The 18,813-nt window shown below is 42.1% G+C and overlaps 2 protein-coding genes across 2 annotated transcripts; one reads left to right on the top strand and one right to left on the bottom strand.

Moving 5' to 3' along the window:
* Positions 1–2,261: 2,261 nt before the first annotated feature.
* On the top strand, positions 2,262–4,375 carry DYNLL1 (dynein light chain LC8-type 1). Its single transcript, XM_072146161.1, has 3 exons — positions 2,262–2,486; positions 2,569–2,706; positions 4,039–4,375. The coding sequence occupies exons 2-3, from the start codon at positions 2,575–2,577 to the stop codon at positions 4,174–4,176; spliced, it is 270 nt and encodes an 89-aa protein (XP_072002262.1). The 5' UTR covers positions 2,262–2,486; positions 2,569–2,574; the 3' UTR covers positions 4,177–4,375.
* Positions 4,376–9,150: 4,775 nt separating this feature from the next.
* On the bottom strand, positions 9,151–18,786 carry COQ5 (coenzyme Q5, methyltransferase). Its single transcript, XM_072146149.1, has 7 exons — positions 18,549–18,786; positions 16,818–16,967; positions 15,519–15,743; positions 13,126–13,232; positions 11,244–11,332; positions 10,199–10,310; positions 9,151–9,370 (listed from the first exon to the last, which is right to left on the bottom strand). The coding sequence occupies exons 1-7, from the start codon at positions 18,700–18,702 to the stop codon at positions 9,269–9,271; spliced, it is 939 nt and encodes a 312-aa protein (XP_072002250.1). The 5' UTR covers positions 18,703–18,786; the 3' UTR covers positions 9,151–9,268.
* Between the last annotated feature and the right edge of the window lie 27 nt (positions 18,787–18,813).

Genomic DNA, 18,813 nt, shown 5'->3' with positions numbered 1-18,813 from the left:
ATGTTTAGGGTGTTGCTTCATATTCAAGCATTGTTACATATTACTATCATCTCTAGCAGACATATAGGGGCACATTTACTTACATGGTCACCAGAGTTCACTAAAAGTGCTATTTTCGTGTATAATGCTGCGTGTAGCGATTCACTAAGATTGTGCATCAGAAATCATTAATCTGTCGATTCCCTGCACTGGTCCGACAGAGTTCACCAACTTTTCATGGTGCACCTTTAACGTTTGGTGCACGCGACACAATTTGCAAGTTAAATACGGAGCTAGGTCCGAATCAGTTGGACCTTCTGATGGCTTGCCCCCTAATCTGTGTCGCATTGAGGCCAGCGCGGCTGTGCCAAGAAAGGGTCGTGTGCGACACAATCGCAGCACACACTCTTCTTAAATACCTGTGCAAGCCATTTTAGCTTGCACTAAAAAGTGTGGCGCAAAGCCCTCATGCGTGAATGTAGCCTTAATAATCAGCTTCTTATTCCCTGGAAAAGGGATAACTTGCTTAGTTGGTACAACTCCTTAAGGAGGTACTTATGGACCGGTGGTTTAGTGTCCCAAATCGTCCTGCGCCCCATGCCTGCACAGTAATTCAATTAAAGAGGACCTGTCACCCCATTTATCGGCGCTGTGGGTATGGCACTTGCGCAATGAAGGTGGGGTGTACTGCTCTGACTTAAAGAGGACCTGTCACCCCATTTATCGGCACTAGGAGCTGCTTACTAAAGTAAGCAGCTCCTAGTGCTTGAATAAACGCTGCAGTGTTAGAGTGATAGCGTTACCTGAAACCTCCGGTAACGCTATCTAACACTGCGGCAGGGTGTAGTGTAATTGTCGGACAGCTCGCAAAGCTGTCCGACGTATTCATGAGGGGGCGGGGTTGGGGCGTGACTGGGGGCGGTGACTGCCGATGATTACACTATACCCCGCCGCAGTGTTTGATAGTGTTAACGGAGGTTTCCGGTAACGCTATCACTCTAACACTGCGGCGTTTGATCAAGCACTAGGAGCTGCTTACTTTAGTAAGCAGCTCCTTGTGCCGATAAATGGGGTGACAGGTCCTCTTTAAGTCAGAGCAGTACACCCCACCTTTATTGCGCAAGTGCCATACCCACAGCGCATGCACAGTTAATCGAGGGGTGTAGTACGCCGGTTTCATTGTATGACTGGGCAGGCGCCAGGAGCTCCGGACCAAGGTAAATAAATATGTTTATTATCTTCTAGTGACACTAAGGGCACGGTCACGTTCCGCTAGGCGTCCGTTCATAAGGCGACGCTAGTGCACAGGGGGCGGTCCTCGGTCCGAACGCACATGCGATCGGCTTATCAATCGTTATGAACATGCGATCGCGGCCTAAACCAATGGACAAAATGGACCTATGGGTGGTTTAGTGTCCCAAATCGCCCTGACAGGTTGTGTTTAAAGAACAGCATAGCTACATCCAAGAGCACCTACCACAAGATGTGGCCATAGCCTTTGGCTCCCAGAATATCATAAGGCCGGGGTCACACATTCCGCTAGCGAGCCTAGGGGTGAAGACACACATGGCGTTTTTAGGCCGTTTTTGGTTAGTGCGTTTTCACATCGTTAAAAACGCATGCATTTTTGGAAAACGCATGCGTTTTTGACAGGTTTGACCAATTATCTTAATTCAAACTGGTCAAAAACGCATGCGTTTTCAAAAAAATGCGATGTGAAAACGCACTAACTAAAAACGCCATGTGTGTCTTCACCCTAGGGGGGGCGGGACTCGACCCGATTTCATGTGTGTTTCCCAGGAGAGCAACACTAGCGGAACATGTGACGGCAGCCTAACAAGTCCAAGCAATAATTGACGGCTAAAATATTTCTGCTTCCTAATGCCACACGTTATAACCTCAGCCCATAAATTGAGCTTATGTTTTGCTCAGTTTTAACCTTTTTAATGTTTCATAATTTGTTAAAATAAGAGTGGCTGGCGGTGATGTATAAATAGACACTGGTGTAACAGTACTCTGCAGACTGAATCTTTAAATTACTTGTTACTACTATAGCGTCTACCACGGTTGTCGAGGCTCGTACAGTGTTGCCGGTACGTGGTTGTCACCTCGCGCTGCACGTTACACCCGGAGCACCGTCAGGAGCGATCACAGCGACACTCGGTGTGTGCACGTGTCACCTAGGAGACGCCGCCTGAGGCACAGTCCCGCTAGTTGCCGCATGGGTCTCTATAGAGACGGACGCTAATCCGCGGTGCATTTTGGGATGAAACAGAGTGCTGAGAAAAGAAGCGGGAGCTGATTTACTGGGTAACCAATAAGAATACGTGTGGGTGAGATTCTGGCCAATCAGCTGCAGCGTGGGAATGTAAGGCGGTAAGTAATAGAGGCTGCAGTGCGGTGAGGACCAGTGTGGAAGAAGAACGAGCGTTGGTAACTGAGCTCCTGAGGGCTGCGGGGAGGAAGATAACGCTGTTACATCAGAAGGCGGGAGACCACCACACAGAGTAAGTGAAATGCTGGGAGCTGTACTTCTATATGTACATCTAGTGTCTCGTGAGGACTGGAAGTAATGCCATGTACTTATAGGACATCATGTCTGAGAGAAAAGCAGTCATCAAGAATGCTGACATGTCTGAAGAGATGCAGCAAGATGCTGTGGAGGTTGCCACCCTAGCCCTGGAGAAATTCAACATCGAGAAAGACATAGCTGCTTGTATCAAGAAGGTGAGTGCCTCCCCTATACGTGTAGTACTTGTGCACTACCTGACCCCCGTGTGATCAGCCTTGGCTCTGAGCTTTCATCATGTCTATGGGTGTTGTACTTGTGTGGAGGCTATACTACCTGACCCCCAGTGTGATCGGATCTTGTATACAGCCCTGGCTCTGAGCTTTCATCATGTCTATGGGTGGAGTATTTGTGGAGGCTATACTACCTGACCCCCAGTGTGATCAGATCTTGTATACAGCCCTGGCTCTGAGCTTTCATCATGTCTATGGGTGTTGTACTTGTGTGGAGGCTATACTACCTGACCCCCAGTGTGATCAGCCTTGGCTCTGAGCTTTCATCATGTCTATGGGTGGAGTATTTGTGGAGGCTATACTACCTGACCCCCAGTGTGATCAGATCTTGTATACAGCCCTGGCTCTGAGCTTTCATCATGTCTATGGGTGTGTCCTACTTGTGTGGAGGCTATACTACCTGAACCCCCAGTGAGACCCAAGGCAGTGTATAAGATTTGGTATGAATGTTCGTTATGTCTGTGGGTGTAGTACTTGTGTGAAAGCTACTCTGCCATAATAATAATAATAATATTCTTTACGGTGAAACTTCGAATGGCTCATTTAATCAGTTATCAGTTTATTATTATTATTATTTCTTTTATTTATATAGCACACGCAGATTAAGCAGCGCTACACAGAGCTTGTCAAATCAGTCCTTGTCCCCAATGGGGCTCACAATCTAATCAACCTACCAGTATGTTTTTTGGAGTGTGGGAGGAAACCCATGAAAACATGCAGAACATACAAACTCTTAGCAGATGTTGACCCTGGGACTTAAATCCAGGTCCGCAGGGCTGTAATGTCAAACACTAAGGATGATGACACACGTGGCGTTTTGAATGTGTTTTTGGCCCGTTTTTATGCAGTCCATCAAAAACTGCATGGGTTTTCGACCAGTGTGAATTAAGATAATTGGTCAAACCTGTCAACAACTGATGCATTTTCAAAAACTGCATGCGTTTTTCAATAGACTGCTTGAAAAAGGGCCAAAAAAAACACATTCAAACCTCCACGTGTGCCATCACCCTTAGCCATCTTGCTACCCCAGATCTTGTATACAGCCCTGGGTCTGCGTGTTCCTCATGTCTGTGGGTGTAAGACTTGTGTTGAGGCTACATTTCTTGCCTCCCAATGCGACCAGATCTTGTATGGAGTCAGTTTACAGTAAAAAAGATCCCAGCCTTACCATTTCCAGCTCCTGCCACAACAACCCTCATTATGGCTGAAGACTAATATGATGCACATAAAATATGATTCTCTTTATTCTTTCTTCAGGAGTTTGACAAGAAGTACAACCCCACATGGCACTGCATCGTGGGCAGGAATTTTGGAAGCTACGTCACACATGAGACCAAACACTTCATTTACTTCTATTTGGGCCAAGTTGCGATTCTTCTGTTTAAGTCTGGTTAGACGAATGATTAATTATGGACTGCTTATAAAGTCAGGTTTGAGGGAACAATTCCTGTCCACCCAATGTACCTTGTCTAACTGGGACTCCACTGTTACATGTACTGATGTGTTTTCATACTGGTGATAAAGATCTTGTAAAGAGAAATGGAACTGTATTTATTTTGTAAGTTTTCTTTTTCTAAAAATTAAACCTTTTTTTCTTTTATGTCTGGTCTGTGGCTGAGATGATGCACGCAATGTATGTTAATGTCCATCTATTGTTACCACAAAGGTCAGCAGCATATGACCACATGATTCTCATGTAACCAGACATGGTGCTGGTCTACGTTTATTGTAATATTCAATATTATATAAACTTCTCTACAGATCATAGGACCTTTGTTAAAGATGAAGTGTATGCCCATTGTGCATTCATTTATGGCTTGGAACTGATACAGTATGGTGTGTATGTCTCTTGCACTCATTCCCTCCCCCAGGTGTTGTACTTTAACCCCTTATCACCGACACTAGTTTTCAGCTCAATGACCAGACTCGATTTTTCAAATCTGACATGTCTCACGATAATTGGTTATAACTTCGGAACGCTTTAACATATCCTGGTGATTTTGAGAATGTTTTCTCGTGACACATTGTACTTCATGTTAGTTATAAAATTTAAGTGATAAGTTTTGCGTTTCGTTCTGAAAAAAAGTGAAAATTTGGCAAAAGTTTGTAAAAATTCTTCATTTTCCAAGTTTGAAATGTTCTGGTTTCCAGACAGGAAGTAAAACTACCCAAAAAGTTTGATAATTAACATTTACAGAATATCTGCTTTATGTTGGGATGATATTTTATGCTTCCGGTCATTTTTCTAGGATGTTATGAGGTGCAGAACTTTAGGTGCGATTTTTCTTATTTTCATGAAAATTGCCATAACTCACATTTTGAGGGACAACTCAGCTTTCAAGTGACTTTGTAAGGCCTAAATAATAGTAAAACCTCATAAATTACCCCACTATAGAAACTTCACCCCTCAACATATGTAAAACAACTTCTATTAAGTTCATTAACCCTTTAAGTGTTTCACATGGGTTAAAAAATATGGACCTGCGATTTAGAAACTATGGAATTTTTTTGGAAATACATTCATTTAGGCCAAAACTGACATTTTCAGAATAAATTAAATGATGAAACGCACTGCAACGCTTGATGCCCAATTCCTCCCGAGTTTACTGATACCCCATATGTGGTGGTAAACTGCTGTACGGGCGCACGGCCGAGCATAGAATGAATGGAGGCGCCGTCCACAGCAGATTTGTATTGTCACATTGTACGACCTATAAATTTTTATTTTTTTTGATAATGCGATCATATGAGGGCTTATTTTTTATGGGATGAGATACAATGTATAAATTTATTTTGGGAGTCTAAAGCTTATTCATGAGATTTTATTAACTATTTCAAGGGGGACACAAACAAAATCATCAATTTTTATTTTGGATTGTGAGCATCCCCCCCCCCCCCCCGCTCACCGTAACGTAAAAATAATATTTTATCTTTATTCTCTGGTTCACTACGATTGCGGTGATACCTTATTTATATAGTTTTTCTTATTTTGCTCAATTTTCCTGAGCAAAACCAATATTGGAGAAAATCGCATTGTTTTTACTATTGACAAGTTTTCAGGGCGATAACTTCTGTATTTTTCTGTTGTCAGATCTGGTTGAGGGCTTATTTTTTGCGAAAACAGTCGTTCTTTTCAGTCGTATCATATTAGGTACCGTAACTTTTTTTGATCACTTTTTAGAACATTTTTTGTGATGGTGTTTGATGAAAAATTGTATATTATGGGAAGTTTTTCGAGTTTTTTTTTTACGTAGTTCACCGAGCGGGTTCAATATTGATTTAGATTTATTGTACAGATTAATACGGACGCGGTGATACCAAATATGTACGTGTTTTGTGTTTTATATACTTTATTTGCATTTTATGTGTTACAGGGGAGATTATGGGACTTTTATTTTATTTATTTATTTAATTATATTATAAAAAGATTTAATTTTTTTTTTTTTACTTTTTTACATTTTCTACTTCTTGGCTTGAATAAGCGATCATCTGATCGCTTATTCAAGCCTTTACACTGCAATACACTTGTATTGCAGTGTATAGTGTAAGTAACTGAGCATGCCGCGCATGCTCAGTTACTTACAGCCGGGTCCTGCCAGGAAGGCAGGACCCGGTGAGAAGAGGAGCCGACAGCCCCGGGTCACTCGTCGGAACCCGGGGCAGCGGCAGGAGGGATCGGATCCCCCGGTAAGCACACCGGGGGGGTCCGATCCACGGGGGACACACTTGCACGCCGCGGTCATGCTTGACCGCGGCGTGCAAGGGGTTAAACACCCGGGATCGGAGTTTTTCCGATCCCGGGTGTTAGTGCCGGGTCTGGGCTGTAATATCACAGCCCGACACCGGCACTATAATAACCCGATGTCCCGAAATCTTCTTCTGATGCGCCGCCGTAGAAAGGCGTCGCATCAGAAGAAGTACCCTTAATGACCGCCGTAGAATCCCGATAGGGCGGTCATTAAGGGGTTAATCATACAGAAATGATGCAAGGACTCCCTGTCTGCTGCTAGAACTGTATCAGTGGGGGTCTGACTGCTAAAATACACAATAATGACCAAAAATGGGTCCGATCCTTACTGGTTGAGTGTGTGTTGTTCCTATTCCATTCAATATTAAAGTATTGTTGCAGAAGAGAACTCAGCTATCTGCTGAATCCTAAGATTGTGAATACTAGTGCCGGAGATGGCTGAGCTCTCTCCTTTTGCCATATCTACATCTAGATATCTATCTACATATAACACCGTAGGTACAGATGGTAGAGTGACCATGTGATTCTCAATGAATTATGGGTAATATAGAAGCCATTTTTGGAGCTTGATAACTCAACTGTGTCTGCCTGTGGAAGCATAGCTGTGTGTTGGTCAGATCGTAATTGGACTGCAGACTGGCAAAAATTATGCAGGGAGTCCCTGTCTGCTGACTAAACTACAGTGCCAGTACTGTAATTGTAAGGCTAGGTTCACACTTTAACCCCTTAAGGATGCAGGTTTTTTTTTTTTTGCTCATTTCTTGCTCTCCACCTTCAAAAATCCATGACTTCTTCATTTTTCCATGTAAAGAGCTGTGGGAGGGCTTATTTTGTGTGTGTAAAAAAAAAAAAAAAAAAAATTACTTTCCTGTGATGTTGATTATTCTGTGTACTGGGAAGCGGTGAAAAAAATAGCATATGCGTCAAGTTCTCAGTTTTTACAACTTTCACTGCGCTCCAAATAACTGCTTTATTCTTTGGTTTGGTACGATCAGGGTGATACCAAATTTTTTTTCTAATATAGGCTTTATTGCATTAATTTATTTTCAAAAATTAAATGTGTACGAAAAAAAGTTGCCATCTCCTGACGGTAATAACTTTTTCATACGAAGATGCACAGATTTTTTTTTTTTTTTTTTTGAGAAATGAGCTGATGTCTTCATTGCTACCATTTTGAGGTCTGCGCAACATTAGTCACTACTTAAATTTTTTTTTTTTTGTCACTATTTGAACTTTAAAACCCTAGATGGTCTGATTATTCCTACCATATACTGTAATAGTACTATAGTGCAGTATATGGTGTTTTTGCATAGGATTCATTACAACCATGCAGCCTTGAGTCTGACAAAGACCCGAGGCTGTCATGGCAACACCATTTAAAGGAAACCTACCACTGCTGATGGTAGTTATTAGATGTAAACACTGGGCGCGTGACGCCTCTGGCACTTCCTATGGAGGCACGGCGCCGAAGCTACCTCGGGGTTGTTCATCAAAATGTGTTTAAACCGCGATATAGCGGCTTAAATCACTAGCAAAGGTAAGCTCCGGCACCAGCTCACCCTGAGCTGGTACCCGGTGTTTACATCTAATACCATCAGCAGTGGTAGGTTTCCTTTAAATGGTGTTGCTTTAAAGCCCATTACCCAGTAATGAATTTGGTCTGACAAACCCACCTTAGTGCACTTGCAGGTTTTAAGCTGAACCTACACCTGCTGATGTGGTGTACAGTTCAGCAGTTGCAGGGAGAACACGGAGCAAGTTTGGCCCTTTTTGGGGCAATGGGTTTAGAGGGGTATTATTGTTTGGGCATCACCTTTAATCTGCCATGTATAAAGGGGTGGGGGAACCATATCTGTGTGAAAATTTCCCTTATATCAAGTCCTGCTGTCCTTGGATACAACCACCCAACAAAGACCTGAGGCTGTCATGGCAACTGACGAGGTTTGGGGAAGAGACTATCAGAACCAAGAGGGCAGCACCCTGTTTTGAATACCACCGCGGCAACAGCAGGGTTGATACCTGTGATTGGTGCCAACCCTGCCCACGGGTAGTAGCGGTGGGTGTTCTGCAATATTCAGCAAACCCCAGCTCTGCATGAATAGGGCTCAGCATGGGAAAAACTGAACATGTGTATACAGCTTAAGGTTGTGTTCAGATGTTCAGTTTTTCAGATATAGTTTGCCATCCAAAGCAGGAGTGGAGTGAAAAAAAACTGCTGGTTGCAGCAAAACGGGTAGTTGCTAAACAATTGCATGCGTTTCAGTGGAAACGCTAATGAAACGGGCAGTGGCACGACCCCCTGCGCTCTGAAATGAAGTGCTAAAGCTACCCATGGGGTGGCTTCACACATATGGGGTCACCCTGTGACAATGGACCCTTACGTTAGTATGATCCCACAAACAGGATGTAATGCAATATGATGCAAGGACAGCCTATGGCTATAACATGCGCCCCAGAGCACTGCTTTGACCCCCTCTTGTTTGGCTACAGTTATTTTTCTGTTCTCCTGAGAACACACAAGTTAGAGATTTTTAAACAAATGTTATATTTATCAATATAACAAACCTTGTCACTTTTACAACTTGAAAACCTGGTATTTTAATTAAAATGTAACAAATATGTTAAAAGCAAATATCCTTTAATAAAAAAAAATAATTTACACATTTTTTGGCAGCTGCTTGATAATTCCACATCATGGATTTCCTCTGTAGATAATATTTTCTTAGTGTCTAACTTGAATTATAATTTAAATCCTGAGTGGACGGACACAACACCAGATGTCAAGTTGTGATAGGTGACCTTGAAAAAGCCAGCATCTTCAATCATCTCTTTAAACTCCTCCTACAACAAAAACAAAGATGAAGGACTGTGCAAGGACTGACACAATGGATAACAAGTAAAGTAGGATACTACTCAACAATGAAGTTATGCCCCCCTTTCCCATACACCAGAAGAAACAGAAAACATATTTGTTCATGCACCCTTCACTTCAACACATGTAAATCATCCTATCCTGTCTACAAAGCCTCATATACATAACTCAATTCCTGCACCGGTGGCCTCCATCCTCTTCTCATCCCCTCACATGTTGGGCTTGTTCAACCACACCGTACTGACCCTAAACTAGTTGAAAGCTTCCTGTAGAGCAATCAAACCCAGGAAATTAACTGGTTTCCCGAGCAGTTTCTTTGCAAAACAACCCAGATATAGTGGCATCAGGTAAGCATACAACCATCTCCTGGATTGCCATAAGCTGTATACCTTGACAGTTGTGAAACATGTAGCACGACTGGTCAATGCTTATAGATGATATAACATAGCCACAAGCCCAGCATGTTAACAATCCTAATGGGCCTTCCATAGGTGCTGCTCCACAAATTCTGGACAAGTAGGAATTTACTCAATACCTTTCCTGAGCAAAACAATGTCATTATTTTTGGATCTTTACCGTCAGTTGTCTAGTGCCAGTCTACCTCACCCAGCCAATAACACCCAAAATTAGCATATTAGGTACTGACACTATTAGGTATGAATCTATAGTAATGAGGCCCTTTATGGTCACATTGGAGGTCTTGGGCTGGAGCAGACAGCCTAGCACTGCCAATCTGACAGTACGGAGAAAAGAGTTGGGGGTTGGTGAAAGTGAAGAAAATAGATTTCACTTGTTACCTGAGGAGGAAAGCGTCGGATACTTTCCACTAGATATTGGTAAGATTTCCAGTCTCCAGCAATGACTTGTCCAAGTACTGGAATAACCTGGAAACTATACAAGTCGTAAAGGCTGCAAAGAAAAAAAAATAAAGAGGATAAATTTAGTTGACGTTCATGTACATGTAGGAATAATATAAAACAACAAACAATCGGGGGATCAGACTGTCAAGTCAGTTTAAAGAGAACTTGGTACAAGATAACCTATAGAAAAAAAAAAAAATCGTGCCGTCAGCGGCGGTAAGTCTGAAAAGGAACAGCAATGTGTCTGTAGAGCCTTGGCAGTACTTATATTTGCTGCCAATCCGTGGGTGTTGGCAAGAAAATTCTCCTTGGCGACATGTGTTCCGACCTGCAGCGAGCCGTATCTGAGTGTGCCTTCAGAATATGTTTACATGATAGGATTTCTCCAATAAACACAGTCTTCTCCGAGATCGCAACCAACCTAAATGTGCATGTTTATGAGCAAGGGACCGATCAGCTATTTCTTCTGACACATTTCTGTGCAGTCTATGGGAAAAGGGAACTAAACCACTGCCAGACACATCTAGTGATGTATTTCTCCTGAGAATAGAATAAAAAAAATGACAAACACCCGTCTCTGGCGCTCCGGTTCAGTGCAGCAGCGCACATCTCTGCCGGCTTTTGTTTGTATATAGGCTCACAGGTCATAACGTCACTGCCGGCCATCTGTATACAGAGTCCAGCAGTGACACCATGAACTGGAGTGCCCGAATCTCATGTGCAGGGAAGACAAAGTATCCTTTAGTGATCTACTGTGCAGTACACAGGAGTAACAGAGAGCAGTCTCATTTTTATGACTTTTGTAACAGAAGAGAAACCAAATATGAAAGGTGAAAGGAAAGTCTTTTGTTCACCTTGTATTCCACATAGATGGGCAGAAGGCACCCATTCATCATGTTACCGTTAGTTATAACGGCGACAATAATACAGAAATCTGCACTCCTTTTATTAACTATACAACCTAATTGTTAATAATAATTACCGGGCTAGTAGTGGATTGGTAACTTGGCTGAATTCTAGACATAAAAATCTTCCACCTGGTTTCAAGACACGGTGGGCTTCTTCAAGGGCCTTGAATAATAAAGCATATAAATAAGAAGTTTGATATGAGATGTTTTACAGTGAAACTCCTTGTAAATTCTACATTTCATCTTAAAGGAAATCTACCAGCAAATATCAAGCACGATAAACCGGGGGAACTTACTCATAGATCCAGGCACTGTTACTGTGGTAATCATCTTATATGTGTTACCAATGGCAGCCTTCTTTCTAAAATAAACTTTTAAAATTATACCAAATGTGCCAGAAGGGACTTGGGGAGGTGTTACCAGAGCCACTGAGTGACACAGATTCACAAACCATTTCAATGTGCAGGAGCACTTCCCTCCTCCCACTGTGTGCTCAAACTTCCTCTGCTCTCTCTGCACTTCCCCCTCTCTGTCTGATATAATCTCACTGCAGCATAGGTGGAGAAAGTGTAACAGCCTGTGAAGCCAGATCACAGAAGGGCTCTGGTAACGTCCCCAGGAGCCCTTCTGACAATATCATAATTTAAAGGGAACCTACCACCACGATTCTACCTATAAAGGTAGAACGGGTGGTAGGTGGATTTAAGGGAACTGGAGGTGGATAAAAGATAGCTCTTTTTAGAGCTAATCCTCACGTCCCCGGTAACTTTTGGTAAACTTTATTGAACTAGTATGTAAATTTAGTTATGCGGCTACTGGGGCGTGGAGTAGCCGGGCACGAGGCTACACGGTGCGGCTACTCCACGGCCCAGTAGCCAGGCCGCAGAACGCAGGCCCGCGGCTGAGCAGCCCCAGCTCTGAGGGGGTAGGAGGAGTAATGTGGCTACTGGGGCGTGGAGTAGCCGTGCCGTGTAGCCTCGTGCCCGGCTACTCCACGCCCCAGTAGCCGCATAACTAAATTTACATATTAGTTCAATAAAGTTTACCAAAAGTTACCGGGGACGTGAGGATTAGCTCTAAAAAGAGCTATCCTCACGTCCCTTACATCCACCTACCACCCGTTTTACCTTTATAGGTAGAATCGTGGTGGTAGGTTCCCTTTAAAAAGACAGATTCCATGGATAAAAAAATATAAGACAATTACCGTATATACTCGAGTATAAGCCGAGACCCCTAATTTTACCACAGAAAAATGGGAAAACCTATTGGCCCGAGTATAAACCGAGGGTGCAGCATGCAGCCTGCCCCCCGTGCAGCCAAAAAAAAATAAACTTAATACTCTCCCTCCGGTGTCCCCGATGTTCGTTGCGGCTCCCGATGCTGTCGCCGCTGATGACGTCATAGTGTGCGACGGCTAAAGAAGATAGAAGAGGAGACACGGGGAGCCGCGAGGAACATCGGGGACACCAGAGGGTGAGTATTAAGTTTTTTTTTTTTTTATCATTGACTCGTGTCAATGTCGAGGTGAGGTTTTTCAGCACATTTTTTGTGCTGAAAAACTCGGCTTATACACGAGTATATAAGGTACCAGTCTCACAGTGCCTGGTTCTATGAGTAAGTGTCCCTGGTTTAAGTTTGATGGTAGATTTCCTTTAATTCAAACATGTCTTCTACATTTGACCAATAGTCTGAAAACTAGGTATCAATCTTCAATTTTACACTGCATAGGAATCAAGATCTACTGGAGAAGAGTCATGATTTTCTCCCACAAAATATAAAATATTATTTTATTTTTATACTGTTATTGTATGGATTGTTGCAGAATTTTTTCCATTTTTTGTAAAGTATTTTAGAAGGGAGGCCCATCTGTGATTTTGTCAACACTACAAAAAATAGTGAAAACATAGGCTTCATGTAAAATCTCATACTTAAGCAATTCATTATATGACTACTTACCTTATCTATATGAGTTACATTTCGAATCCCAAAGGCAATGGTGTAGACATCAAATTTTTCATCAGCAAAGGGTAGTTCCTCAGCATCACCAGCCACCCAAGAAAGCCCTCCGTAAAATAAAATATTACATTTTCACCAATATAGATTAGAGACAAAAGTCTGAAGCTTCTCCTTTGTTCAAAAGTTCCTTCAGCAACTTTACTAAAAGTAGTTTTAAAAAAACCCAACTCATTGTTTTTTTTAATTTTATTTTCATTGATGCATTACATTTGACCTCACGTTCTTTGAGATTACCACCAAATGTTACACTGATAAGTGGCCTTAGTGACATCACATGGCTTGTTTGCAGCTCATTCCTATTCAAGAGAATGTGACAAGGCTGCAATTCCAAGCACAGTCACTGTACAATATATGGCAAAAGGGTGCACAAAACCTGAAGAGACATGAAGTGTTTGGACTGGAGGATCAGGAGCAGTGAAATTATGGAACTCTTTACTGGAGGAGGTTGTTATGATTGCTACTTCAAAGATGCCTTTCTTGAGAATAAAAAGATCACAAGTTATGGGAAGAAAACAAATGTTAAAAGTGCAACTCCATAATTACCTGACTAAAAATAGTTTTAGCAGTGATGGTTCCTGGATTCTCCCTATCCCGAGTTCCAGCCTCATATATCCATCAGCCCCATCTGTGAAATTCTCTCTGACTTTTGCCGAAGTGGGTAGGGACTTCCGGGATGTGATATAAGCTAAAGGCAATGGGACCAGAGCAGCTTCCCTCACTTTCCATAATGCGGAGCTCTCCTTTCATGCACAACTAATCAGGACACATAATCTACTCCTAAAGCCTCTCAGGATTGCTGCTGTATAGACATCTACTGCAGAGCAAAGCAGTAGAAAAACAAACAGCACATCATTGGAGCCGACAAACAGCTGCAAATAGCTTATTCAAATAAATTAAAGAATTGCTTATTTTAGCTCAGTGCAGTACTAAGCAAAGGTTTTTATATTTTACAGTTGTACTTCACTCTTATTGGTAGGTTGGACTTCAATGGACCTGCATCTTTTTCCAACCTGATCTACTATAATTAAAAAAGGTTAGAAAAAAAATTAAAATGTGTTGCACAGAGTAAGCCAACCAATAAAGTAGTGTAAAGTGAGATGAAAGAGTCTGAATATGGAAAAGTTCAGATTGATGGTTCCGTGCTTAAAGGACACCTGTCATCAGATCTGTGTTACTTGTCCTGTCACCTATACCTGTTGGAGCAGCTCACAAGGATCCCATCCCAGCCTTTATCTAGTTATTTCATACATTATTCATTGTAAAATCATCTATTTTTTATCATGTAAATGAGGCTGGTCACATGGTCAGAGGCAGTGATGTCACCCCTGTTCCCCCTCCCCTCCCCTCTCCTCCCCCTGCTCATGTCTGTGTGTAATGTATAGTAAAGCATGGCTAGTGTGTGTATGTCATCTGCTGACATGCTGCATCCTCCTAATATACAGGTGACAGACATCAGCTACACATGAATCTGACATGTTCTGCTGTAACATGGCTGCCTGGAGCTGCTGTATCTCTCCTAAACACACACACACATGCACACACAGGCTGCAGGGGACGCCAGCACCAGGAAGCATATCATTATACAGCCTCACATCATTACACAGGCTGTCAGTCAAGCACTGGGGGGTGTGGCTGTGCCTCCCACTCATGAATAGAGTGGACAGCTTGAATATGCTAATGCTTCATTGGACATTTCACAGTTCATTTGCATACAGCTTTAGGACCTCATTGCTTAGGTTTATAGGCATGTAGAGGGACAATGAAGGGATAGAGGCAATGCTCTCTAATGGCAGTTTATGAAAATATATTTAGTTTAGGGGGGTTATTTTGCATGACGGGTTCTCTTTAAACCATATTCTTTACAACAGTTTGCTGGATATTATGTCAGGGGGTATAAATGCCTGATACATACAAGACAGGAGGCTCCTTAGACATTAGACAATTAGACATTTATTGGGGCCCACTACTATCCAAGTACAAATACCTTTCTTGGGCATTGGTGCACAATATACAGTATGAGCTACCAAAGAAGTGACTTGAAGCTAAATGGCTGTTTTGATTCTCTATACATCCGTCTACATAGCCTCATTTATTTATCACCTAAGCACATTATCTTATTTTGCTTGCACAACCTATAGTAAAATGACTATTTTTGAGGCGTAGGCGTCCTGATGTATCCACTGGGTTTTCAGGTATAGAAGCCCTGATAAATGTCCCCCAATGAATCAAAAGATTCTCTAGATTTATCACCTGGAGTCACTTTGATAATTTTGGAGCATGTGAAGACTAAGATTACACAGTTAAAGTCTCACTAGGAGTAGTATTTCCAATACCTTCAGAATAACCGAGCTGCAATGACTTCTCCTTCCCGACCTTCAGCATTTCCTTGTTTATATCACAGATCACAGCGTGAGAACCCATCAATGAGCCCTGGTCTTTGTTGCTATAAGACTTGGAAATGTCGGACCATGATAGAGTTTCCTGACTATCCAGTTTATCACGATATAATTTTTCCCTCTGCGCCCGTATATAGTTAATAAAACGGAACGCAACATCTCCTGTGAAAAAGAAAAAAATATGTTAATAAAAGAATAAAGAAATAGATGATGTAAATAGATGTTGATGGGTTTTTTGTGGATTTCCCTCGAGGGATAAAATACAATAATGTAAATTTATATAAATAAAATAAATATATAGGTACAGGTTTATGCACTTTTTTCCCCCAAACCTTTGCAGATAAAGCTGTGTATTGTGTATGTACTAGTATATACATACGAGATAGAGTCCATTCTTCTGAGTGAGCTATAATGTGAGCCTGCGCTTTTATTTGACGCTTAACTGTAAGTACAACATTCAGTTAAATAAGTGCTTTTTTGCATCTCGGCTGCCAACTATCTGGATTCTAGTGACCACAAAAGGAGAAATTTTTCTTCGTCTCTCTCCCCATTTTGTGTCTCTTTTTTTTTTTAGGATTCAAAGCTTTTTTCACATGCTGTATTGATTTCTGGCTGTAAAAAAATGCTTAATTGCCACAGTTATGATGCCCTATTATCATGGATTATCATAGATTATATGTAGTAGTTTATGTAGTCTATGTGTAGGGATGAGCTGATCCAAACCTTAGGTTTGGTGTGCTCCGTTTGCTAGCTCCGCCTAAGGCTACATTCACACGAACGTAAGGGGGGCGTATATACGGCTGCATAGACATGTCCTATCTTTCTACGGAATGCGGGGCCGTGCGCTGTGTATTCCTATGGAGAGGGGTGTGGGTGAGCAGCGCTCATCCCCTGCGCCGATGTATGCCCGCCGCACTACGGTACAGCGGGCATACATCGTGTGAATGTAGTTGATGGGATATAGAGTAGCCACTCAGTCAACTTTACATCCCTAGCAACCTAGGCGCAAGTGGATCCCAAACCTAAAGTTCAAGTCTGCTCATCCCTATCTATGTGCGATCCGTCAAAACAGTCTAAACCAACACATGAGGTTGTTTTTAATAGCAAGACAAAAAGAAAAAAAATCTTTTTGCATATTACATTGACTCTCTTAGTAAAGGTTACTACATTGTATTGCATATTAATAACCATGCGGGAAAAACCCATTAGGACAAGCTGACTACATGGACCGATTACCTGTTCCTCCTGCTACATCTAGTAACTGAGTGCCTGGAGTAGGTTTCATATGACGTACCAACCAGTCCTTCCACAAGCGATGGATTCCCAGGCTCATCGAATCATTCATGACATCATAGTTTTTGGCAACACTTTCAAATACGTGATACACTAAAATGGTAATAAACAGTTAACGCAGATCAGATTATGAGCAGCAATTGTCATTTCCTAAAATACAACATTAAAGATGAATCATCAACACCAGTGCACAGGAAAATGAAAAATGCCCCCAGGTTTTCAAAAGGCTTCAGAAAAAACTAATCTATGAAAGGATAAGAAAGAAGAACGACTGAGCTGGAGTGACATTAGAATAAAAATATTGTAATACAAAAGGCTTCAGGAATCTGACTGGTTGCCATACGCCAGAGGTCGCACTAACAATATTTGCAGAAGAGTAATAAAACTCCTACCAGCATTTTTGAGTATGAATATGAAGTTTTTAGTAATACAAATAAATAACTCCTAGGCATATATAATGTTAATAGGCGTCTATTTATGAAAGAGTATTGTTCTTCTGTCTGACACTGCACTAAGCTGAGCTCCTCTGCCTCCAGCCCTCACCCTTGCATTCCAGAATGAGCGCACACAGACACGTACTGACTTCCTGCCAGCGTGTAAGGAGAGTAAAGCTACAAGCTACAGGCAGATAAGATCTTTGGGAGACATAGTAGAGTTGACAGTATGTAATGGTTGTGATAGCAGAGGGGAGAATGTCATGTGTAATATGCATCTCATGGATCTCATCTCTGATCGGTCTCATCTCTCTTTGCAGTGTCAGATACTAGTAGAATATTGAGAAGATAAATTAAAGTGTATATAACCTGTAACCCGATAATCTAACCACATTGTCACCACACAGAACTATAGGGATCATGAAGTCTCTGGGTAGTCCCCGTCCGACATTTTACACTGAGCAGCCTAGGGAGTAATAGCAGCTAAAACAGCAATAAAACAGAGTTAAATTGTGAAATAAGGAGTTAAAAATTATCTTTATTGTGTAAACATCACTAGGGGATTGAAATTTCAGAATTTTCTTTCATGGGCAAACCTCTTTAAATAAAGGTTGCAAAACTTTTTTTAAGTTATCTCAGAAACTTCAACCTTCAGACCAGACTATGACTGATGCCACCGACCCCCTAATACCAGACTATGTTGGCACTAACAAATATTCCCTAAATATCCATAGGGTGTAAAGTGTTAATTATACTGGATTAATAGAACAACAGTACTTGGCACTCAGGCAGGTTATCTGAGAGTTGGTAATTTTATTATTAGTGACATAGTAAAAGTGAAAATAAAATGGTATAACAACTGCAAATACGTTTTTAATCGTTTTTCAGTTCATCTGCCATTATTTTCACTTTTGTGTATATTTATAATTTGCCTTTTATTATATGTCACGAATAATAAAATCACCAAATCATAGACACTGTGCCTGTGTGCCAAGTACTGTAACTCCAATATGTACATATCTACTATGTGGGTAGAACCACATAGATCTTCCTCCTCCATTCCTCTTAGATTTCCATTGAGAAGTGAAATATCTGCCTGAAAGCGGCCAAAGCAGACCCCAGTATTAGTCAATGGGTCCCACCATGTCCGAGAGAAGTTGTACAGCGCTGCGGTAGACGCTGGCGCTATTCATGCACCGAGCATGCGCAGTGTATACATCCCGCAGACATCTCTCTTTACCTCTTCCCCCCTTCTCTTCCTCGGGCACAGTCTGGAAGCCGAAGTGCGTCTCCCTCCCGGAGGCCTGTGTCTGGTGGAGGCGCTGACAGCCGAGCCTCACACTCCTCCATGAGGCCAGGCACCAGCGGCCGGCGCTATGTACAGGAGCCGTCATGTGTGCAGCCCTGGTGACCTCTGCGCTATGAGCTACTCGGCTCCTGTACAGACTGCACAGGCCTCAAACTACAAGTCCCACAAGTCCCGCGCAGGAGCCACGCCCCCCACT

This window comes from Engystomops pustulosus, chromosome 1, assembly GCF_040894005.1.
Source record: "Engystomops pustulosus chromosome 1, aEngPut4.maternal, whole genome shotgun sequence".
Classification (NCBI taxonomy): Eukaryota; Metazoa; Chordata; class Amphibia; order Anura; family Leptodactylidae; genus Engystomops; species Engystomops pustulosus.
This window is presented reverse-complemented; position numbering and strand designations above follow the sequence as displayed.